The sequence below is a fragment of the Cynocephalus volans genome, chromosome 6 (assembly GCF_027409185.1).
Source record: "Cynocephalus volans isolate mCynVol1 chromosome 6, mCynVol1.pri, whole genome shotgun sequence".
Lineage (NCBI taxonomy): Eukaryota > Metazoa > Chordata > Mammalia > Dermoptera > Cynocephalidae > Cynocephalus > Cynocephalus volans.
Window position 1 is genome coordinate 47,280,331 of NC_084465.1, and position 25,675 is coordinate 47,306,005.

The following is a 25,675-nucleotide window of genomic DNA, read 5'->3' on the forward strand; positions in this document are numbered from 1 at the left end:
AATTCAAGGGTTTCCAGATTGCTGAGAATTTAAGTTGCATTTATGTACATAAATCGCAGAAGATCTAAGATTCAGTGCTACATTCTAAAAAGGCACTACAGCCAATGTCCACTTTTATTAGTATACTCACACACTGTAGAACTGTCATATACTAGGTACTACATATGACAGTATATGTACTTCCTTACAGACTATCTTGTTCAGTCTTCACATCTACCCAGCAAGGCAAAGTTTTTACTCCTATTTTACTAACAAGAAAACTGAGACTCCAAGAAGTTATGCAGATGGCCTAAAATCCAACAGCTGGGCTGAAGTTCAAACCTAGACTTGTACAATTTTTGCTATTTACAGAAATCATGATAGTTTAGGAAAGACACATATGTAGAAAAATTAAATATTTACCGCTTCTAAAATGGAATCTTGACCCTTTTGGGATTTAACCTGGTTCTGTAGATAGAGTATAGCATCATGGACAGTCAAAAAGAGTATGTCCGTTTTAATGTTATCATCAAAGAAACCACATTGTTCCAGCTTTTCTATCACATGATCTTCAAAAGAAAGATGTTTAGTTAGTCTCTAAGAAAAGATATTTTGGTAGCATCAACCAATACTAAGTTTTTGCAGCTCCTTCTTTTAATTTTTTTTCTTTTTTTCTAAAATGTGACCCTGCTCTAACTGTGACTGAATTTCTTTTCCAATAGCACACAGAATGATTATTCCATAACTGGATGAAGTAGGCAGCCTTGGTGCCTGACCATGTCCCTTTTGCCAGGCTGGTATACCCATCCTCCAGCTGCTGTGAACCTGGCTGCTAATGGCTCACAGCCATGCCCTTCTCTGGAGAATGTTCCTTGGCCAATGGGAGCTGTCTCACCTGAAGAGGCCTGGGAGGGTACACCCCAACATGTGGGTGGCCCACAGCCACTGACTAACTATATGGGTGTAAAAAGGTGGGTGCCCTTGCCTTCAAGAGGCATAACCCTCTGCTGTACTTCCTGCAGTGGTGCCCTCAGGAATCTAAGGCTAGACTTCTGAAACCATGTCTTTGAACAGCTTCTTCCCCTGCCCTATCCTGCTACCCTCACTCCTTCATAAATTTCTCCAGGGGTACTCTCTCAATAAATCATTTGTGCAAGAATTGCCATCTCAGGCTCTGCTTCCAGAGAACTCAGCTGAAGCACTAGCACTTTCCTACACACATACACTTATACACAGACAGACACAGAGATTCACACCCTTGAGAATCCTCTTGTTCTAAGGGCTCTAAGTCATCTCCAGCTTTGCTTTCTCCATAATTTCCCCCACTGATCTTGCAATAGTGTTAGGATGTAAATTATATACATTACCAGCTCTGCAGTACAAATTAGAAGTAATATCTTTCTGGGCTCAAAAATGCCCTCAGAGTTATTGCTTAATGGGTAGGAGTTTTCTGTTTGTGGTGATGAAAAATTTTGGAAATAGTGGGAAATAGATAGTGGAAAACAGATAGTGGCTGATGGTTGCACATTAATTAATTATATATTAACATAATTAATGCCAATGAATTAATTGTACACTTGAAAGTGACTAAATTGGCAAATTTTATGTTATACACCCTTTACCACAATTAAAAAATAGGGTTTTTTTTGGGCCGAGCCCGTGGCGCACTTGGTAGAGTGCTGCGCTGGCAGCGCGGCGACGCTCCCGCCGCGGGTTCGGATCCTATATAGGACTGACCGGTGCATTCACTGGCTGAGTGCCGGTCACGAAAAAACGACAAAAAAAAAAAAAAAAAAAAAAATAGGGTTTTTTGATTAAAGAAAGGACTTCAGACATCATGTGCCCACATTACAAAGTAGGAGAAAAGGCTTAGGGGAAAGACTAATAGATTGATATATACATATATGCATTTACCTTGAAGTGATGCAAAGTACACGTTTACATCAATTCTTTGGAATTCTTTGACAATCTAAAAAAAAAAAAAAAACAATAACTTTATCTGCCCATAATTCATTAGTTTTCAATTACTTGCTCAGGAGAAACATCAACACTTTCATGGTTAATCAGGACTTTGGGGAAAGTTTATTATTGGAAAACCATAGAAGTTTTCAACCGACAATGATGACATGATTAAGGATGAAAAGACCATATATCAAAAGGTGGTAACGTTAACTGCTCAATAGCACAACACTTTACAGCATGGAGATGCTCAAACAATACTTTTGGAAAGGAAAGAAGGGATTACAAGAAGTTTCTAAAAGAAGAGCTTACAAGAGGCTTCCCTGCTGATTGGAGAAAAGAACATGAGTTTAGATCTTTGGGTAGAAGAGATATGGGTGTAGATATGACCATCAGATTCAGAATGTAAAAACTGACATAAAAATCAAGGCCTCTATTTTGAATGTATCAATATCAGTATCCTGATTATGATTTTCTTTTATAAGATGTAACTATTGGGAGAAACTGAATAAGGGGTACATAGGATCTCCCTAATATTCTTTACAACTACATTTGAATTTATAATTATCTCAAAATAAAAAGTTTGACTTTTAAAAATCACAACACAGACCTATGGGAAATAATAAAATAGAACTTGAAATTTATGGAGGAAAACAAATCAAGTCCTCTATTCAAGTATAAAGGTTAGAGTATTCTTTATTTTTCATAATTGTCATTATAATATTTGAAGGCAATAATTTTTAAGTGTGAGAGATATTCTGGCATTAAATATGTTATGACTCTCCCCAAAAGTAATTCATTAAACTCTTTGGCCAATACAGTCTATAACAGATCTGAGCCAATGCATTGACTGAAATTTGCAACAAAGAACAAGAGTATGTTCTCAAATTAGCTAATGACCAGATCTACTAAGAGAATGGGAACAGAACCTGTCAGCACAGTCTCACACTCTTTTGCCAAGTATAATCACTTCTCTACCTTACCTACCTAGTACTCACACTCTGGAATCATTTTCTGCCCTTGCAAAGGTAGCCAAGAAGCCTAGCTAAGCTAAACATGAGCTAGGAGTCAGTTTCATATTATTACATCTGATTGTTGGTGCCTTGAACCTGCTTACCTTTCTACTCAACCCTCTTGATGCCTTCCCGAAGCTTTACCTAAACTTGACACTTCAGGTGACACACTATTTAGTCTCCTTTAGCACTTAATATAGTTGTTATTTATAAGATCACTTAATGTTTGCCTTTCCCTCTATACTGCTTAGTCCCATGAGGGTAAGGACTATGGCTACTTTATCACTACTCTCTTGTGCCTGGCAGAGTGCTTAGCATTTATTAGGCATTTCACATCTGTTTGTTGAAAAAATTAATGAACTTGAGCTTGCATAACTGGTTTCTGATATCGTGAATATTTCTGTCTTCCATGCTCAACTCTTTTTTGGGGGGTGGCAGTGGGAGACAACTGTGCTCAACTCTTGCTTTGTCTTCCTCAATGCCTGACCTGCTTCCTGCTCTAACCTCATAACAATGCCTGGCTTTTCCAGTCCTACCATGTACCTGGTGGTATTCCTTTTCTTGCTCTGTTCACATAACAAATAGAAATATAATACTTAACACAAACCTTTGCCCATTTTTCCTTCTTTTCACATTCTATCTCCTATATATTCTGAGAAAAATAGAACATAAGTGTAAATATTTGCTGAGGGATGTCTATATGCCAGATAGTCTTCCAAACTCCTTATATCTGTTAACTTATTTAATCCTCATAACAACCCTATGAAGTAAGTACCATTATTACCCTCATATTACAGATAAAGAAGTTGAGGTACAGAGAGATTAAGCAACTTGTCATATTCACACTGTTAGTAAGTGGTGGAGCCAGGACTTACCCCAGGTAGTCTGGCTCTGGAGCATATGTTTTAAAATATTATACTCTATTGCAGAAGCATTCACCTAGAAAAATTACAGAGCCCATGCATTTGCCCTTTTGCAAGACTGGGCAATCCACATCTATAATTCAAAAAACCAGAACTTACCATTCGTAATGACCTCACTCCAACAACATCCAGGAAAGATATAGCTCCACAATCAAGCACAAAGCTGTGGATGGGCACTTTAGGAACATTCACTTTGACTGGAAGTTCAGAGTTCCAATCCACTTGAATCTCTATTTCCTTGGTTGGGATATCAAGTTCTTCTGGATCTTCGACATCTTCATCAAACTCAAAAGCATTATTTGATGAGCCAGCATCACTTATGATGCCATTCTAAATAAAGAAAACACTGCCAGCTTAATTGCCAATGATTTAAAATGTCTTTCAACCATTCATCTCAAATTATTTAAAAGTCTTACACGCACTGTTTCTTGGTAAACAAAACATCAAGGAGATGAACTCTTAAGGAACGAATTTTACCTCAGCCCAAACTGTGATGTTCTCTAGGAGGAAAAATGGAAGAACAAAGGAGCCAGGAAACTCCTGATTTCTGGAGGACTGTGGAACTTTTCCAAGAGATACATTGGCAGGAGAGTCTGAGTAAGAGTTAACAGCTCTAAAAGTTTATAAACTTACTGCCTCCTACTGTAATATTCTGGCATTGAATTGCATCTATTTTGTTTCTTTCAGTAAAAATAAGGTTTAAAAAATAATGCAGATGCTATTCATGATGAAAAAAATCATTCTGTGCATTTCCTGGGAGCTCTGCTTATTTTATTTCTTCCCTTTCATTCCCTCTTGCCTGCAAGAGCAGCTCAGCTGTTCCCTGACATACATATGTCATCTGTTTATACACATCTGGGTACCAAAGAGGATAGATTTAATTTTAGACCATCTAACTGCTTTCAGCAGAGAAAGAAAAGAATTTAAGTAGGAAAATATAGATGTTGCCTCACCTTTGTTGCCCTTAATTGTCCTTTTTTGATGAGTTTCTGTATCTTCCTCAATGCTTTTAGCCTTTTATTATATACTCTAATGGCATCAAATCCAACCTTTGGGAATAAATATCAAGTTACTTAGAATGTCTGGTTCCTGATGCTCATTAATAGCAACTGCTATCTGGAAAGATTATGAGGTCTGATGGAGTCAGTCCCTCTCCACTACAGCCACCCTACCCATACCCAGAGACTCAGAGAAGACAGTAACCTATCAAAGGCTTCAAGACAGTAAAAGACAGAAAAGCAAAAAAAAAAAAAAAAAAACCTCTTTGGCTTTAAGTCTGTATTTTTCAAATTTCATAGACATCACAGAGTCCTTTTGTCGTTACAGAATCTATGAACATTCCTCTGAACCAGTTTGCCCTACCTGATCTAGAGGCAAACTCCAAGTTTGAAGCACAGCATGGCATTCAAAACCAGAATTTCCTATATTCCTCTAGTGGTTTTTACTCTTTACTCCGACCGGTCAGTATCCCCACCCCAGTACATATTCCCACCATCTACTCTCAGCTCACATAGTTCCCAAACACCTGACATAATTGCTTCTGCCCACTGCCACACAAAATCTGATTAGGCCAACTACATGGATCTCTCCCTTCTATTAACTCTTAACACTTACTACCTATACTACTTATTTGGAACTTGCTCAAATTCTTCCTGGAGACAACCCTACCATTTTTTCCTGGCATAGTTATTGCTACCTGGGTTTTAATGTATGTGTTTTTTCTGTCCCCAAATAGATTGAGGGCAAGGATGCTATGTGATAATTCTTAATGCCCTACACAAAGGGAGTACAGTATAGGGAGCCCAATAAGCACTTGTAGAATTAATGAAGTCCCAATGGAGATTAGAAACCAAATTTCTAGGGATAAAATACTTACTGTGGACTTGATACATTTTTTAAAACCATCAATGTTGCCATAAAAGAGAGGACTAGAAAATCTAAGAATCTTCACCCCTTCAGGTTCTTCAATCTGGCATTAAAAAAGATTGTCTAAGGTTAAACAATTTCAGGCCTCAAGTATTCAATTAAATTTCTGGCTATTCAGCAAGGAGCCAGGTCACAATTGCTCAGAGGAGCTGGACAGCAGCACTCAACTTTGCTTAAATAGACACCTCATCCCAGTTGGGAGGCAATAGGTTATCAAAACTCATGGACCGCCACAATCTCATAGAAGGTCAAAGTTAGAAATAGCCTTAGAAAGTAATTATTTGACCCTCTGACTTTCAGATGAAGAAACTGAGATGTTGACGTGACTTGCCCCAAATTCATACCACTGACCCTCTTGATTTTGCTAAAACTCTTTAAAAGTAGCAAAAAAAAAAGAGAGAGAGATAAAGAGAGAGAGAAAGGGGGAAAGAAAAAAGAAAAAGGAAGGGAGGGGAAGGGTAGGAGGAAGAAGGAAAAGAAAGGAAAGGAAAGAGATCAAGGGGATTTGCAGGAACTGAGGCCTATATGTCATCTGCTTGTTCTCAGCCTGAAAAAAAATTCTCTAAAATCATTTTTAGCTCTTGATGGCACTTGGATCAACATGGCAGAAAGATTATGGAAATAAATTAAGTAGCAGCTACTGGACAATTCTAGGCTCACTGTCCAACTTTTTTTTAATGTTAGGTAAAATTGGACTACAACTTCCTAGGATTCACATTAATTTTTTTTTTGCTAAATTTGTGTTTTCTTAATTTAATCTCTCTGCTTTTTCATCTTTGTTTCCCATAGTGGTCACTAACCAATTTTATTTGCAGGTGACAGAAGCCCGTGAGTGGGATGTTTAATTTCTTTGTTTTTCACTTCCTTTATCAGATATTATTTCTTCCAATTCCAAGGATAAAGCAAAATGTCAAATAAGGTCTTGGTGACAGAGAACTTGAAAATCTCATATTAGAAATGAATGAAGAAAATCTTACAGGGATTTCAGGCAATTTCATAGAGGATAAGGATTACATAGCAGAGAAATAAAAACTTAATTGAACATCTGAAAATAATCTAATTGCCTATTATTCTTAAATCCTCAGACAATGGTTTTACATTAAAAGAGCATTCAACTACCATGGATAAAATTTATAAAAAGCCATGGATGTCAGAAGGTACATTGGGTCAAAAGTTTTCACAACCCTCCAGTGGACTTATGGACTTTTCCAACAGAAGTCTCCCCCTTTGGCTGCCTTGGACCTAAGATGATAAAAGAGAAATATGTGACTCCTGAAATTCCAGGCTAGTAAAACCAAGTCCAGCAAATGTCTCACAAAGGCACTTACATTTTTGTAATTCTTGATACTTTTGTAGATGTCTGTGTTAGGGATGCTTCCAAGGCGATTCCATGAAGGGCTAAAAGAAGAAAAATTAAGGTCAGGATTTCTTGGAACAGTCATATTTTGGAATAAAAAGTTAAAAAGAAAGAACAGCTACTAAAGAGCCCATCATTTTGGTGTTTTGGACTCTGTCTTTACTGCAGATGACATTTTCCCATAGCGAACTCTGAAATACACAGCTGGTGTTCATGTGGAATTGGGGAAGGAGGAGGAACTGTGATTCTCTTCTGATGGCTGAGAGAAATAATGAGCATCACACTTTCACGTATGTAACACTGTAGAACCAGCAAAGAGCTTTTACGTTGTTAGATCTTATGTAAGCCCTACCATGACCCTGAAAGGTCAGCAGTATTTCCCTTATTTCTATTGGTGAGTACACTGAGGTTCAAAGAAGCCAGGAAAGGCCCAGAAATAAAGGGCAGCACAGCCTCTGTCTTTAACCCATGAGTCTTTGGTGCCTGGCACTTATTTATGACATGGCAACTCCTGATGAAGTATGGAGAGTCTGTGTGTGATCAAATTACTCTCTTTTTATAGAAACAGGGGCCTGGGAGGACCAGAAATAATAAGTCCTTCATATCAACCAGACTGCTGATTTCCTGTTTCTGATGCAATCAGATAAATTCCATGATTCTTCAAGTGTGAGTAGGGACATATGCTCAATACAATTCCTGAAGAAAGAGTATCTGTTTGGGGTACTTTCAACATTATGCTCACTGGATCAGCATTATATTTACCAGAAATTAAATATTGTGGAGGATACTACTTTTTGTTGGCTAAAAGGCTTGTTACCAAATCAGCAGCTAAAATGTGCCACCAATTTTTCCTTGGCTTGCTGTGTTGTACTGATTTCTAACTTAAAGCTCATAAGCTAGTCACTCTCTACAAAATCTTTCTCTCCCAGCTACACTCACACAAGAAAAAACAGACACCGAAGCATATATAGCATAAGAGGCAGCATCTTCTCAGGACAGTTTCTGAGTTATTTCCTAGCAGCAAATTGGGCACTTTGGGAAGTTGGGAACTCTTTTAGGCCCCTGGGCAACCATTTAGGGTGCCTAGGCAGAAAATACAAGCCTTCTCGGTAGGCACCAACATGGCAGGTTAGAAAAGGAGGGCAAGAAGGATAACTGGTTAGTGGAAAAGGAGAGGGGAGCTTATGCTAAGCTGATGACATCTATGTTGATGTTTCTCCAAGTTTCTTCTTCCTTCATCGCCCAAGCACAGGCAGAGAAGGTGCCAGAAGTCTGGGAAGATGACAGAAGCATTGAGGAGGGAGAGAAGCTCTGTTCCCCTGTAGGTGCAAGAGGGGACATAACTAAAACCTCTCAAGAGTCAAAACAAAACCAGTGAAAAAAATCACAGGTTGTTTTCCATTGTTTAAATCGTATCCGCTGTTTAAATCGTATCCGCTGCTTTCACTCTGCATATGAACTAATTAAGCTTACTTCACATAATTGTGTGGCTTATTGGCTATGTGCCTTATTTGACAGATTTGAATGCATTTTGACTATCATCAGCTGTTTTAAAGTTCTCCTATTTTGGGTTACATAACTTTTGAGCTACTAGCTTCAGAAAAAGAAAATGAACTATAGTGTACTTAGCAGCTGTCTTGTTCCAAGCCTTGGGCCCAGTGCCTCACATACTTCATCTCATTTAAAGAGGAAACTATAAAGCAACCTCAGTCTTTGGCCAAACCATATACCTTTTTGTCTTACCATGACTAAAAGGACAGCACAGTAGTAGAGCACTGTGACTAAGCACATAGATTTTGGGATGAGATACATCTGGGCTCGAATCTTAGCTCTGCCCCTTACTAGCCCTGTGATCTTAGAGAAGGTTCTTAGCCTTCTGAGCTTCAATTTTCTCATCTGTAGAATGAGAATAATCAAACCTATTCATAGGATTTTCTTGAAGATTAAATGTGATAGTCTGTGAAACACTGTGCTTAATTCATAGAAATACTCAATATATAGTAACTATTATGAAAGGAAGTGGTTTCGCTATATTTACCAAAAATGTATAAGAAAGATCAGAATGTGTTGTCCCGTTTATAGGAAATCTGGGTTGCATTTTACTCACAACTGAATTCTCAGGACCACAGTCAATAGTCCAAATACAAGGCCAACTAATAAACCAAGGTCCAGCCCCAGAATGATGGATGCTATGCATGTAAACACCCAGATAACCTAGGGAAAAAATGGAAATGAAAGAATTATATTAATTCTTTAGGTACCATCAGATGATAGACTACCTGTAAAAATAAGATCGACTATCTGCAAATAAATCACAGCTTTTTAGAAATATTCTGACTTCATTTCATATTTAAGTGGAAGTAGCAATTGGCCTTCCCAATTAAGACAAACTATCTCATTTATTTTTAAACTTTTGAATAGGTAATATATTCACATAATTCAAAAGGGAATTAATATCAAAAAGGTATACAGTAAAAAATCTTGTTCACAGCCCTCTCCCCTCTCCCTCCATTCCCAACCTTGCTCCCTACTTGTATCCTCTTTTACTTCTGTGTGTGTGTGTGTGTGTGTGTGTGTGTGTGTGTGTGTGTGTGTGTGTGTGTGTGTGTGTGTGTGTGTGTGTGTGTGTGCGCGCGCGCGCGCGCATCTGTGTTTTTCTCTAGCATTTCTATTCTGGTCTCTTTTTCACTTAATTTGTCTTGGAGGTCTTTCCATATCAATATATAGGAAGTTTTCTCATTCTTTTTATCTGTCTTGATTTAAATTAGCAGAACTCTAAAAGATTTAGCTCTTGGTTTTTACAATTCTTCAGAGTATTGTGAATGTTAGAATTTAAAATAGCATGGATTTTTTGTATTTTATTTTTGTCTTTGTTTTGTTTGTCCTTCTAAACTAGGGTTTTTATTTAAACAATTGTTTTTTGGCATTAGAAGTCCAAGGGTGTGTGGATGAGCCTCATAGTGGATTCTTCCTGGAAATGGATCTTCCCAGAGATACAGGATCTTCACAAAATGCAGCTCATGGGCCAGCCCGTGGCTCACTCGGGAGAGTGCGGTGCTGATAACACCAAGGCCCTGGGTTCGGATCCCATATAGGGATGGCCGGTTTGCTCACTGGCTGAGCGTGGTGCTGACAACACCAAGTCAAGGGTTAAGATCCCCTTACCGGTCATCTTTTAAAAAAAAAAAAAAAATGCAGCTCACATGGAAAACTTCATGGCTTTGGTTTAGCCACACAATTCTAATTTCTGCTCTGAGGTTCCCAAAGTGCAACTAAGACTTAGGAAACAGGGATACATGGAGATATGGCAGGAAGCATATAAGAACCAAATCTTATTTCAGAGAAAAATGGGTGGTGGGTGACTTACAGCATCAGTCTTATTCTGCCTCCACAGACGAGGAACGTCGCACACCTGCATAAACATCCCTTTCAGGTTGGCGATTACAACAGCTGCCAAGACCGACTGCCCAGAGAGAAAGGGAAAGCTGTGTTATTCAGGGGAATGGTTTTCCATGTGGTGATTTTTAAATCTCTTGTTTTTAAATAACAATTAAATGGATAATCTCCTGTTATTTATACCTTCTGCAAAGGTTCCAGAAGCTTCCCTAGGGCAACAATGGCGATCATCACAATCGCAGCTGAGATGATGCCAGCAATCTGAAAAAAACACACCTCCCATTAAGAGGGTTCGTGCTCCTCGCCTGTGTCTTCCAGCTCACTAGATACATGAGTGTTTCAGAAAGCCTGTTCACGGGCACGCTAATGCTTCCCCACCTCCCCACTTCTGCTCAATCCTGTTGAAAGAAATGAGGATTATTTGCTAAAATTTTATGAAACTGAACAAAAGTGGAAAACATGCATGCTATGGCAGAGAAATTAAAGAAACCGTGGAAACTGAGTCTGCTGCTAAAGTAAAGCCGGTTTGACTTGGATTTCGTTTGGATATGTGAAGGTACTTCAAAAAGTTCATGAAAAGATTCATATTATCTTTTAATTCTATTTTTCCATGAGTTTGTTTTTTTGTTTGTTTTTTGGTTGGCTGGCCAGTACAGGGATCGAACCCTGGACCTCCATGTTATCAGCACCACACTCTTAACCAAACTGAGCTAACCAGCCAGCCTCTACAAACTTTTTGAAGAATCCTTGTATTACATACTTATACTTTTGGTGTCAATTCAGGAAGCCAACCTTTTAATTTTTTGCCATGCCAGGAAACATGAACCTCCTCCCTTCCCCAACAACAGAGATCATTGTCATATTCTTGGGACATAAATTCTCTTAGCATGTATCTGATTCTTGAAGCAGCAGCCGTAATAGCAACAACTCTGATAACACTTTCTACTTGTAGCACATGGTTCCCACAAAAATCGCAGAGAAAATAAATTTATCCATCCAATTGCAAATTCAAAATGCCCCACTAGCTCCTGCTTCCTCTGGCAGTTCCATAGAGGCATGCTCAGACCTTTGCCCCAAGGCAGCCTGAAACAGTGGCTGCGGAGTGACCGGCACTAGCAGGGATAAAAGGAAGCTTCAGAAACTTTACCTTCGCTGGCAAAAAAAAAAGCTCTCCTAAGATCCGTAAGTAGTTAGGAGAGGAGCTGAGGGGGTAGGGACTATTCTCTGGTTTGATTAGATGACGAATGAATTCTCTGTTGAGACAGCTGGGGCATGGCCAAGGTGAAGACTAGAAGCTCTGAAACAAAGGAGAAAAGGAGACAGAGAACCAGAAGCAAAGCAATCAGAGGAGAAGCAACAGGGAAGATTATGCTGAGCATAAGTACTGCTTAGTGCAAGATGTCTTAGTTAAAGGAGACAGACACAGCAAATATAAATAGATAATTAAAAACTTAATTAGAAAACATTCAGTCCACCTGGCAAATTGACATTTATGTTCAGATTATAGTTGGGTTCGCCCGAGGTATTATTATGTATGTGAGTACTAAAACACTTACTTAGTATGCGTAGCTCCCTTTTCTGTGGGTTCTTCCTAGCACCATACCTCCAGGTTCCCAGTACCTTGGTGAGTTTTCCCCTCTCCTGTGTAAGCAGATAACTAAAATCCTTCTTCCCTTCCTTCCTCCTGTCCTCCCATGCAATTACTTAATCAATATTTACTGAGCTACTTGCATCTCACTGTGGATATCAGGAGGGCTCTGTGAATTGATGAGAGACATGGAGATTTGGGGGCAGGGACCACAGCCAGCTGCCTAACTCATGCCAGGAGAGTAGCCAGTGACTCTCCAAGTGTGTGTAATGTCTCCACTTATGGGGACCAAGGCTAATTTTGGTCACTATGTTAAAATCGGTGAGGGATCAAATACTTGTACTTACTTTATAAGGCTGTTTTGTGGGAAATTCTGTAGGCTTTATATTTGTGAGCAGATTCAATGACTAGAAAATTAGTTATTTTGTTAAGTGAGAGGTTAATCAGAGCTAGAGAGTAGTTTGTAATCAGAATTACTTTTTCATGGGCCGGCCCGTGGCTCACTTGGGAGAGTGTGGTGCTGATAACACCAAGGCCCCGGATTCGGATCCCATATAGGGATGGCCGGTTTGCTCACTGGCTGAGCGTGGTGCTGACAACACCAAGTCAAGGGTTAAGATCCCCTTACCGGTCATCTTTTAAAAAAAAAAAAAAGAATTACTTTTTCATGAGCCAGTAGGAGTCAGATAGGGGTGAGAGTAAGAACACGTTGCAGTGTTTGGCTCTTCTATAATCTGTATATGTGCTAAAAACAGTTAATGTCAATGAACACTCAATCTTACATTCGTTCATTCATTGGGCAAATATTGGCTAAATGCTTTTTTTTTGCAGCTGGCTGGTAGGGATCTGAACCCATGGCATGGGTGTTGTAAGGCCATGCTCTAAACAACTGAGCTAACCATCCAGATGCCAGGCTGAGTGCTTCTTATGTGCCAGACACAACATATATACATGTATCATAGATTCTAATGAGCATTTACACGTACGTGCTAGGACTTTACATTTTCTTATTTAATCCTCATAACATCCTAGGAGATGGATACAATTATTATTCCCATTTTATAGATGCTGAAACTGAGGTTCCAACATGAGAAGCCACACAAGAGAAGACCTACTAATTTATTTGGTCACAAGTCCCTGGATTTCAGTCCAGGCACTTAGACTTTTAACCCCAAAACTTAGCATACATTTCAGTAATTAAATATCAAGCTATTTTTGCACTTGTTTCATTCTTCAATACTGAAATCCTGGCATCCTTGATTCCTAAGTATAATACACACCAGTGTGTGGCAGGGGATATTAGCTTACCAGGGCACCATTATCCCCTGAACCCTTTGCCAAGGAGGTCACTTTACATGGGCATTCTTACTGGGGCAGCCAAACCATGCCTCATTTGAGCCTGGAGGTAACAGCAGGAGAATGGACATCAGCATTTCAGGATTTGTCTGCACTCACTTAAGACCATGTGCTCTGCAGAGCTTGTCAATGCTCCGTCTCAGATGAAAGCAGCAGAAACTCCCGCTGCTGACAGTTGTGGCCTGAAATGGGCACAACTTTGGAAATTAGCTCTGACCTCTTACCCTTGACCACAGATCTGTGGTTATGCCTCCTGGTACGGGCTATATTATTTTACCTGCTCCCTCAGAGCTAGAAATGTTTGTAAAAATAAAAGTTTTTAAAGAAAATTTCTGAAAATTAAAATTAAATTTTTGTTCAAAAAGAGTCAAGAAATTGGAGAAGGACAATTCTTCTTGATCTGTCACAAAGATCCATTATAAATAGGAAAGGAACATCACACGCACCAGGGACAACTAAAGCTCTCCCTAGGCAAGCCACTGGTGGAGTCAGTTTTCTCAGTTATTCTTCTTCATACTTATTTGTAAGTGTCTCTGCCTTATTAAAACCTGTTTGAAGTCTCTGTGTGTGTTTTACACTATTTAGTTTGGGTTTGTTGTTCTCCTTCAAAGTCTCAACGTACTTTTTACTCCTAAAGAATAGTTCTTTCTATGTTGAGAGGATAAAACCCTCGAGGAATAACAGAAACATAATTCCTGAGTCTGTCCCTTGTCCTCATCCAGTGGGCTTGGCATATCTCACTCCGTGTCCGGCTGGAAAGGGTGTCCTTTGAGAACTGCTTCTAAGCTTTCTGAGCAATTGAAGGAGGGATTATCGAGAGATTAACTGGGATGCTGGTTTTTTGGTCACCTTATAAAGGCAACAACTGAAAATCACATTTAAAAGGCAAGATTAAACCCACATGCAGAAATTCAGGAACCAAAATCTTACTCAGGAAGAAATGCCAAAATGTTACAACAAAAATATTCTTGGCTAGCAAACTGTTGTTCTGTGGGACCAAAGGCCTCTGGAGGAAGTTCCTGATCCTCATAAAGGAAATGTGAATAGAGTTTTTCACTTTCCTCAAAATATAACTCACAAAGCCATGAAGTGCTTTTACTAATTCCTCTCTATCCCCAGGTAAGAAATTGATAAAAATTAGTATTCTTCATTACTGATTCCTTGTCAGTTGTTATTGTCCCTGGAAAAGCAGGTATGTATAGCTGTCTGCCAAGTGAGCACTGACACAAAGAGATTTGAAAATTGCTGTATCAGAAAACCATAAGTTTTGAAGAGGTTTTGGTGAGGGGATAGATCAAGGAGATAAATAGGCCCAAATCTAATCAGATCAGGAAGCACAAGTCCTTCTTCTAAAAGGCTAATTGTCCGGCTCAGTTCTTGTGCAAGCCATTCTGAACCGCCTCTTCCCTGACTTGCTCTCTGTGACAGATACTACCAACCTGTTATTCCATACCTGTGTCTTTCCCCCAGTGCTCTCCTGGACAGCGGTGCGAGACAGGGCAGTGGTGGCCACAAAACAGGAGAAGAATCCTGAGAAGATGTTGCTGATCCCAAAGGCAATGAATTCCTAAGGGAGAGACTGGATGACAGTGATGCTACACATAAAATCTTTGCAAGACTTCACCAAATGTTAAGGAAGTACAGTAAGAAAGCAAACTCCCAAACCCACCCTGCCTGGTGGTCCAATTTAATTCTTACTATTAAAGGTACTTGGGGGCCTTGTAAGACATCAGAAGTTTGGATTTCATAGAACCTAACAGAGGACTCACTGCTCTCAATCATTTTCAAGGTTGATGAGAAATAGAAACTGATCCTTTGCTAAAATACTTTTTCACTGCCTGGTGAGTGGCATATTTGCAGCCATCATAAAAAGAGAAAAATATTTGCTATGAAGAATATTATAACTAGCAGAGCTATTATTCTGCTTGATTACTAATCACTTAACTGCTGTAATTGCTATGCTGTGTTTTCAGAAACATACAGATAAAAAACTTGCAGATTTGTGGGCAGTATAAAATCAAGTCACCTGGCAACTTATCATATGCCTACAAAAACTGTCCTGTATATATTAGTTGCACAGAGAATCGCCTCAATTTAAAGTGGTCACCACTATTATTAATGGTGTTTGGTGCACTGTTTTGTCATCCTATAGCTGCCATCTAAAAAAATTACCAGGAGATACTGAGTTACATGAAGAATTCTTATTCTGACCTAATATGTTAACTTTGACTGTTGTTTATGACCTGTTAGTTCTTTTAAAGTTAGGGTTACTTCAACTTATTTCTTAAAAAGCAAAGTAATGCAGCATGCGTATTTCAAAATAATTTCTAATGAGCAAGCACAAGAAGGAAACCAAGCCAATAAGGACTGGTGGAAGAAACCACCCCCTTCTTTAGCTGACACCAAAATCTTGCCCATTTATGTTTTTTTCTTGTTTTCAGCCCTTTAAAACCAGTTCAGCAGAGGAGTGACCATACCTGATTACCATCGATGTTGTAATCATACTTGGTGGCGTATACTTTTCCTACAGACACTGCAATAGCATAAGCCACCACGGCAATGGAAAATGATGCCGTCAGCATCTCAGAAAACAAGCTCACCGGTGGGAGAGCAGGAGGCAGAAACCTAGTGAGTTTCAAATGAAAATGCTGTGAAGACTTGAAAAAAATTCTCTTTCCCCATCTCACCAAATGCTATATGCACTCAGCCACATGTTAGACATCAAAGTACTTGATCCAAGAGAACAAAGAGCACAAGAGATGCATAAAGGGTAGCATGGAGTCAGTTTTTGGCAGTCCAGTGAGACATTGTTATTGAGGACCAAGCGATTCTCACATATGGTTCTGACCCTCAACAGGCTAAAAGGAAGGTGCTAACAGCAGCCTTGCTGGAGGGCTGAAGTGGGGAGGAGATCAAAAGGTGGAGTATCACAATCTCTGTTTCTCTCCTTTTTATTATATTCACCTGGGCCACTTTAACACTCCTTGTTCTCTCCTAATCTCTCCAAGCCACCCTTTCCTTTTCAGGTTTGTTTATATCATTAGCATTGTTTCTGTGCTACCAAGTGAGATCAGGTAACAAAGGCCTTTCTTGTGGCTTGTTTATAATGACACAGGCTTGGGTTATTTGTCCCATCAACAAATAGGAGTATTTTCTGTGGAAAAACCCCACAAAAACAAATAGAAGTATGTTCTGAGAGCCTACTGTGAGGTAGGTGCTGTGCAAGGGAGACAGAGCTGAACAACACAATTGGGACCACTGCCCTCGTGGAGGAGTTCTTGGGGAAGGGCAGGTAAAATATGTCCATCCTCAGATGAGTGGATACGGAAAATGTCATATCTCTACACAATGGAATACTACTCAGCTATAAAAAAGAATGAAATACTGCCATTTGCAATGACATGGATGGACCTAGAGAGAATTATATTAAATGAAACAAGTCAGGCACAGAAAGAGAAATATCACATGTTCTCACTTATTTGTGGGAGCTAAAAATTAATAAATAAATACACAAATAACCTGGGGGGGGAGGGAAGAAGACACAACAATTACAATTCCTTGAAGTTGATGCGACAAGCGAACAGAAAGGACATTGTTGGGAGGGAGGGGGGAGGTGGGAGAGGGAGGAGGGAGGGAGGTTTCAGTAATGGGCCACAATAATCAACCACATTTTATATTGACAAAATAAAAAAAATAAAAATAAAAAAAATAAAGTTAGATAATCAAGCTAACCAGGTGGTCTGTCAGATGATTCAACTTGAGTAAACCCAATGGCAAGAAGCTAGAGATCCATTCTCAGGAGGAAAGCAGCCATGAAACCTCTGTAGAGGGCTAGGAAAAATAACTTAGGGCAACAAAATGAGTTCCCCAAGACAATTAATGGAAGATGGGTTTATGGGACAGAGCAGCTGTGTGGACCACCTACACCTTATTACATATTAGGAAGCCTGACGAAAGGGATCTATAAAACATATTTTTATGTATTTGTTTATAGCTACTCAAATACTCTCATTGTTAGGGTGAAAACTCCATAACTAACGAAGCCATATTGCAAATTTTATCATTAAATTCCTCCCAGCATTAGAATTCAGTATCAAAATGTTAATCCTCTAACCTAGAGTTTCCCAAATTTACCTGATCATAAGAATCATTTGAGGCACTTTTGAAAAATATTAATTCCCAGAACTTTCCATTGGAAAGCCTGATTCAAAAGGTTTGAGGTAGGAAGCAGGAATCTGTTAAAAAGGGTCTCGTGATTCTTACAAAAAGGTAAATTTGGGAAACACTGAATGGATAATATGTAAATTAAGTCCCATGTAACCAGTTGTCATTTTTCAAATATTTTTTGAACAGATATTAGAAGAAATCATAAGACTAATCAAATGGGAAGGCAGCAGTTTCCTGTGGAATAAGACTGGGATAAGCCCGCCTGAGGAGCTTCTATTAAGAGCATGGAAAAACAAAGACTGGTACAAGGTCCTCAACTAGTATTAAGGTGGGTGGAAATAGTACTTACTGATTAACTGCAAGTCTAGTCATAAATGCTGTAAGTTAATGTTACAAATATAATAAATATCTGGGATTCCTTTTTAACCCCATATAATAAAATTATAGTGTGGGACACTTTGTCCACTCTGTGCATTTTATGAGAGATCTCATTGGTGTTTCACAACAAACTTGAGTTCAGGCTTCAGCTGCTGTCATTGCCCTTGTCTCATAGGAGAACCTCCCCAGCCATAAAACTAGATAGTGACAGATATATGAAGGTCATTGGTCTTTTTCTCTAATAATTCAACAAACTACCAAATGTATATAAAACTCCCCTTGAAAATAATGCATTTCGCTTATAGGTACAAATGATATCATTATTATCTAAGACTGAGTAAACTAAATGGTAGAGAATTAAGGCCAGTTGTCCCTGATTCCTTAAAGCAGATTGTTCAAATGCAATAAATGTTATTAATCATGATTGCCATTATACATATGTGTTTAAATCAGAAGTTCAGCGTTAACTGTACATGTCTTGCCTCATTTTAAGAAAATGAAGAAAAAGAGCAGATGAGGGCTGCTTTTAAATAAATGGCTTGAATTTTATTTACACACTTACTGCTTGTCTGATGGTTTGCACAAATGCATGTTTCTTTCAGATCACACATAAATACAACTATTGAAGGAACACCAGTGAAATGAAGCTTATAATAAAAGGTTTCATTTAAACAGAAAGTACTGACTTAATATATTAGTATTGTCTAAGAGCAATGCCATACTCACCCTCTTGGGATGGATTTAACAATGCCAGCATTGTAATTTTTTTCCAAGTTGGCTCCATATGAAATGGCAGTAGCAATTATTGTCTAAAATAAAACAAAAGATGTTAAAAAAAAACCTCCGCTGGTTTTAATAATCCTTTGCTTGTCAATCTAATTAATGCTGAATTTTCTAAGTAAATATTCTACTTACCACAATTACTTCTATAGGAATAGGGATTGGGATTTTGTGTTTAAATCGGTCATTTAATTCCTTAACTGTCATGCAGACGATAATGGTGAGTAATCCAGCAATGAAATCAGCAAGATTGGTATTACCAATATTTTTAAAAATATCAATCAGGGTCTGTAAAATAACAATAATAATAATTTTATATACTTCCTGCTACACATGCACATACAATTCTCACACAAAGCTTCCCACATGAAAAAAATCATATCATCATCAAACAGCACTTTAAAGTTTCATGTAAAATCATAAAAATGTGTTGATTAATACAGAGACTATTAAGTACATGCAGCCAGGGCCAGCCTGTGGCTCACTTGGGAGAGTGTGGTGCTGATAGCACCAAGGCGATGGGTTCGGATCCCTATATAGGGATGGCTGGTTAGCTCACTTGGGAGAGCGTGGTGCTGGCAACACCAAGTCAAGGGTTAAGATCCCCTTACCGGTCATCTTTAAAATAAAAAAAAAAAGTACACGCAGCCTCTGTAATATATATAGACACCAAGTTGTTAATGATAGTTTATTTGGAGAGGTAAAACTATGGGTGATCTCTACATTCTTATTTTTGCTTCTCTGTATATTTCCTTTTTTTTTTTTTTTTTTGGCAGCTGGCCAGTACAAAGATTGAACTCTGGACCCTGGTATTTTTGTCTGTGTATTTTTTATAATAAAATTGAAGATCGTTTAAAAGAAAAAAAAAATCATTACATACTCTTTCATTTGTAGAAAAGCTTCAAAAGTTTATATCTTAAAGTGGTTTTTGATTACTAACAAATGGCCTAATTTTCACGTTGATAGGGTATTGAGATTAAAAGCTAACAAACCAGAAACTCCCAGTTGTTTTTTGGGTCACAATTAGCCAGTATTTTAGGTAAAGCTCTACCCAATACCTAAATGTTATAGGTAATAACAAAATATTCTTAAAATACTTCATATGTAGATACAGGTGGACTGATCCATTCTTTATGGCAAAGAAAAGCTATTGAATTGATATAGGCCAAGTATAAATTTTTGGAAGTTAATTTTGTGCTTAGTTTATTTATTTATTTATTTATTTTAAAAAGATGACCAGTAAGGGGATCTTAACCCTTGACTTGATGCTGTCAGCACCACGCTCTCCCAAGTGAGCCACGGGCCAGCCATTGTGCTTAGTTTAAACTTGAACTAAGCTAACAAATAAAAGTAACTCTTTCCAAGTGGGCAGTCAAACCAGCTCAAGAAAAACTTGTTTTGTTTTGTAAATAAGAGATTTCTGGGAATCAAGGGTGTTCATCAAGGAAATTAGCAAGGGAGAATCCCAGGGAAGAACACTAATATCTTTGTTCTATTAGCTGCAGTCATGTAGAAGACATGACTTAACTTCTTAAGTTAAGTATTCACTGGGGGCTGGCCAGTTAGGTCAGTTGGTTAGAGTGTGGTGCTGATAACACCAAAGTCAAGGGTTCAGATCCCCATACTAGACAGCCACCAAATATATATATACACACATACACACATACACACACATGTGTGTGTGTATATATGTATATATATATATATATAAAGATTTATTCAAAGAAAAGTAATCTTCACTGGGAGATTACTTGTCTCAATGAATACACTTTTTTGTTTTTTTGGCAGCTGGCCGTTAAGGGCATCCAAACCCTTGACCTTGGTGTTATCAGCACCACACTGTAATCAACTGAGCTAATTGGTCTGCCCTGTAGATATATATTTAGATAAAGGAATGGAGCATATTATAGTTTATAACATGAATCTTACTTATTTTTACAGATGAGCTCTCCTTAAAATAATTATAATGACAATCTGGTAACAACTGTGTACAATGAACATTAAGTAATCTAGGAGTCTTTTTGCCAGTAATCTCAACTCTCTGGAACACATTCAAGAATAAGGGAATGAATTAAAAAAAAAACAAAAACGAGTAAGGGAATGGGGGAGAAGTTATTGTGCAAGCACAATACGTTCCACCAAGTGCTTGGGCTAGAGTTCAGGCATTTAACTTGTAGGAAGCCTTTTGGGCTTTCACTCAGAGGTCAGAGGGTATTTTTCCTCTTTTTTTCTTTTCTTTCTTTTTTTTTTTTTTTTTTTGCTCTCACTTTAAATCCAGTATTGACAAGTTTACTTTGTCTGCTTTCCAGAGTCACTAAAAATTGCTAGAGGCAGATACACTGACAGCAACAAAATGAAGCAAGTGACAGCCTGGTGAAAAAGAAAACTACCACAAGCAGGCACAGTAACAAGAACTTAAGACATCTAACACAGGAGCAAACAGCCCTGCCTATGTCAGAGGCTTGAAGGTTATCACTGCTGTATTGCCATCTACATAATCAATTTTCTAATGATGACCCTCATTAACTCATGAACTAGGTATAATACTTTGGTTACTTGTTGATACAATAAAGGTTTACTTTTCAACTCAGATGGAAAAATTCAAACTCAAAAAACAGAACATTTGGAATGATTATCCCAATCACAAGAACATTTTCACTTTATAAAAATAATCACGATAGATTTCCCATTTAATCTCTGAGAGTCACTTAGGCATTTGAATAAAAGGCACCTATTGTATATTACAAATGTAATATGAGCTGCAAAAACCAAAATTAGTTCATATTACACAATTGCACCAAGAAAGACTTATGAGTGTATATATTGTCTACAGATCAAGTAAATCATTCAGGATCTCTTATGAAAAGTTCTACAATAGAAAGTTTAATCTATGTAGAAATAAAATTCATCCATATAAACTGAATACAGCCATATTGTACTCAAAGATATAGAAATGAGACTCTAATTTTGGGGGAGGAAATAATAAGTACATTCTAAGATGTTGTTTGGTCAGGGGAGCTCTGAGCAGTAATTCTAATTTAGTTTACTATTAAAATATTTACTAAAATGTTTAAAATATGGAAACATATATGATTCTGTGTTTTAGTCTGGTATTCTACATAGTTCAAGTCATGATAATGAGCTTTTCACTATGGATAATATTTTACTATATTTCCTACCATGTTTGGAGAATTTTAGGACCATTGTATTTAGATAATTTCTTTATTCTTGCCCAGCATTACCTGGGTGTATGAAGCCATAAGGAAAAAATTATGCTCAGTATTGCAAATGAGGAAATTTGTTAGCTAACTTTTGGAGCTAAATTTATTTTAGTTCGTCTTATCTCAATGAATATAATAAACCCTTCATAATCACCTCTCGCTGTCAGGCATTTCCTGCTATCAGATCTTTTGTATATATATAAATCAACTCTTAAGGTGTTACTTTCTTTATTACAATGGTGTAAATTTTACAAACTGGAATAGGTTCAAAGTAACCAATCTGATCAAGCTTACTGGTGGCTTTAAAACTGAGCTGGTTAGCTCAGTTGGTTAGAGGTGGTGCTGATAACACCGACATCCAGGGTTTGATCCCTGTACTGGTCAGCCGCCAGAAAAAAAAAAAAAACTTTCATCTTTGGGTAGAATTTTTCAATGTGGTTTTCCCCCTCATTAAGGGAAGAAATAGAACAGGCAGCATCAATCTAGTGAGCAATCAAAGAGGCTTCCCTTGTCGATTGAGACAAACTATTCAAAGTGAATAATGGGTCCATTTCACAAGTGAGTCCATTTCATAACCACTCTGAAAGGGACTGTGGGACTTACTTAGATAATTGAGTAGCTACATGGTAGCATCAAGAATATTACTGATTCTAAATTGCTGCCAACACCCTGTCATTCTCCCTTCTGCATCCTATACCCATCATCTCTGGTATTTTTGAATTAATTTTTTTTTCTTTCCTAATATTTCCTCCTTCAGTTCTTTGTGTTCATTATTTCCAGCTAGCAGTACCTCTTTGGGAGACTGGGGCAGTACCTCTTTACAACAAAAAGGATGTTAAGTACATTCAGACAAAGTATTTTACAAGAATTTTACAGTCTTTTCTGGAGGAATCCAGTACTACTCTGCATTTACAGAAAGATTCTTTCATGAATGATTGCAATGGTAAGCCATAAGAAAAATTCCCTGTTCAGGGACTCAGTGGCTCATTCAATCCTTAGTCAGTCATTTCTAGATCTACTTATTTCTTCTTTTCAGAAGAGCAAGCTTATATTCACCACCACATTGGGATGACTGAAATACCTTCATCCAATTTTGCAAGCCTGTGAGGAATTTCTTTCAGAATTCTATCACACATGCTGAAGAACAGTATTCAACAGGAAATAAGTTGCATAATGATTGTGCTTGATTTAAAAACTATTTTTGACCTTGGTCTAGTTTTTCTTGGTCACTTTTGTCCCTATCATTAGTGGGATCATTTGCAGCAAGTTTCTTCTTAAACATAGTCCTAGGAGACCAGAAGAACTATTTCTCCTGTTCTGCAGAGGTACAGCAATGGCCAGGGACCCAGGTCAACCACTAGCCTAGGCCTCCTATGATCTCTGTGGATGCAGGCCTCGCAGTGTTCACACAAAGAGTTGAGCAGCTCAGTGAAGGATGTCTTGGTGGGTTCAAAAGTCAGTGGGTTTCTATAGGGAGCAAACAGTGCCTGGCACATAAGTATTTACTGAATAGATGAATTGAATGAATGAGAATGAAGGAATAAATGAATGAACAGTTGATAAGGAAAGTGTGAAAGGAAGTAAAAGCAAGACATGTCAGGGGCTGCCAGAGTGACAGAGCCTGTTAGAATAAGGAAGTCAGAAGGTCTGAAAGAGAACCGAAGACATGGTAGGGAGAAAAAAAGCAAATGACCAAAATAATACTGAATCAAAAAACATTTGATTTGATTCAAGTGCTAATGTCTTCTAATAGTCTGGGTCTCTGGGAAGTGTACAGTAAGCTCCATGAGGTCTATTCATTCGTGATAATGAAAATAACAATAAACTGAGTTCTTACTGTATGCCAGATATTGTGCTAAGTGCTTTACACAAATTTTCTTTTTTAATTCTCACAACTCTAGGAGGTAGCTACTAGTATTACCCTCATATTGCGGTTGAGAACACTGAGGCTTAGGGAAGTTACGTATAACAAGATCACACGGGTAGCAGGTGGTAGAACCAAGACTCCAATTCAAGTCTGTTGAAGTTCAAAGTCCAAGATTGTAATCGCTGTGTTATTCTGCCTCCTCTATCTGTTCCCGCTTTTTAGCATAGTACCTGACCTGCAGTAAGCACTGAGTAACATCTATTGAGCAGATGGAGCAATGTGGAATTATGGCACTGTTATGAAATGAGTCAATTGCTGACAACCTCACTAATTCTTAGATATGTGTGCACAGTGGTACGTTGTTTTAGAAGCTAATAGGGGGGTCATTAAAGACTCAAACTCCATTCTTAATGTTGGCACATTATGACTATTTCTGCAGAGTATTATTTCCCCCAAGGTAGGGTGACATCATGTTATTATTATCATCATTTTCAAGCATCAGTAACATGTTTTACATAGAGTATATATTTAGATCCAAGAACTTTTTCAAATCCAATTTGTGTGATCTACATCCTTCTTTTGCATCTCTTTTACATGTTGAATCATCTCTAAATCTAATGTTCCTTTTCATCTATAATTGCTAAGACATTTACATTATGCATTTTTTGGACTCTTATTGTTAGAAAGGTCTATTCATCTCCAATCATTTCACTTAATGAATAAGAAAGAAAAGAAGACTTGAAATAATAATTTCAAAATTACTTTTTTTTTTTTTTGAGTTCTTATTATGTGCCAGCTCCTGGGCCAAGTGCTTCTTGTCTATTCTTATTTAACAATCCAATATGGTGGATACTATTACCAGTCTCATTTTACAGAAAAGGAAACTGAGGCAAGGCAATTTGCTCACATGGTTAGTAAATAGTAGAGTCAGAATTTGAATTCAGGTCCATCCAACTCTAAACCTGAGCCTTCAGCCACTACCTTACATGATGTGTTCAATGTCACTTAGCTTTTCAAAGGTGAAGCTGAGATGAGAACTCAAGTCTGTTGCATCCCAGACCAGTCTTTACTTCATTATACCAGTTTGTTTTCATTCATGTTTTTAAGTGCGGTACATTTCTGAAATCATTTTGACCAACTGGGAATGATGATTTGCAAAATTTGCCTTCTTCAATGTTACTCCTGATTCTATATTGCTTCTTTCAGAGAAGAATGGCTCCCAAAGTATGCATGGAGGAATATAGGCTCTCCAGACTCAAATTAAAGAGAGGGAGAATATTGTTTTTCTGAGATGAACTGTGACACATCCCTGGAGTAAGAAGCAACACTTACATAGATAATGGAGAGAACTCCATTGTAACTTTCGGTTGAAATGTTGAGGACAATGCTTAACTGTGAGACCAGCACTTGAAAGGCAGCAGCTGTTGTGAATCCACCAACCAAAGGAACTGCCAAGTACCTCACTATGAATCCAATCCGCAAACATCCAAATATCAACTAGGATAAGAAGAAGGAAGGAAAAATTAAATGCTTGCCTGAGAGAAGAACCAGCTCTCTGGAAATATTTTAAGCTTAACACCAATGAAAATACCAGTAGCTTGTTTATAACACAAAATACTTGTAGGAAACAAATCTGGATTTCTTAATCCCCTATCTCTCCCCTCCTCTCCACCACTCTAAAATTCAAAAACAATGTGTAATGTAAACCTTGAAGTATTTCTATATATGCACTAAGAAAAGCAAAAATCATGTATCTTATTTCTGT

The 25,675-nt window shown here is 38.0% G+C and overlaps 1 protein-coding gene and 1 long non-coding RNA gene across 2 annotated transcripts in view; one reads left to right on the plus strand and one right to left on the minus strand.

The window, feature by feature from the left end:
• The window catches only part of LOC134380332 (uncharacterized), a 62,761-nt gene extending 41,130 nt beyond the window's left edge, over window positions 1-21,631 (plus strand). The window contains exons 2-5 of the long non-coding RNA XR_010023863.1: window positions 14,968-15,140; window positions 15,939-16,125; window positions 17,851-17,992; window positions 21,132-21,631. This is a non-coding gene — a long non-coding RNA (uncharacterized LOC134380332). The remainder of the gene's footprint in view (window positions 1-14,967; window positions 15,141-15,938; window positions 16,126-17,850; window positions 17,993-21,131) is intronic.
• Window positions 1-25,675, minus strand: part of SLC26A4 (solute carrier family 26 member 4) — a 40,900-nt gene that overhangs the window by 4,324 nt on the left and 10,901 nt on the right. Inside the window, exons 5-18 of the mRNA XM_063100091.1 lie at window positions 25,243-25,407; window positions 18,958-19,110; window positions 18,769-18,851; window positions 15,975-16,122; window positions 14,951-15,064; window positions 10,737-10,814; window positions 10,525-10,620; window positions 9,265-9,371; window positions 7,129-7,198; window positions 5,751-5,843; window positions 4,828-4,923; window positions 3,974-4,204; window positions 1,894-1,948; window positions 403-548 (exon numbers count right to left, since the gene is read on the minus strand). Of these exons, the coding sequence (XP_062956161.1) occupies window positions 403-548; window positions 1,894-1,948; window positions 3,974-4,204; window positions 4,828-4,923; window positions 5,751-5,843; window positions 7,129-7,198; window positions 9,265-9,371; window positions 10,525-10,620; window positions 10,737-10,814; window positions 14,951-15,064; window positions 15,975-16,122; window positions 18,769-18,851; window positions 18,958-19,110; window positions 25,243-25,407 (1,635 nt within the window). The remainder of the gene's footprint in view (window positions 1-402; window positions 549-1,893; window positions 1,949-3,973; window positions 4,205-4,827; window positions 4,924-5,750; window positions 5,844-7,128; window positions 7,199-9,264; window positions 9,372-10,524; window positions 10,621-10,736; window positions 10,815-14,950; window positions 15,065-15,974; window positions 16,123-18,768; window positions 18,852-18,957; window positions 19,111-25,242; window positions 25,408-25,675) is intronic.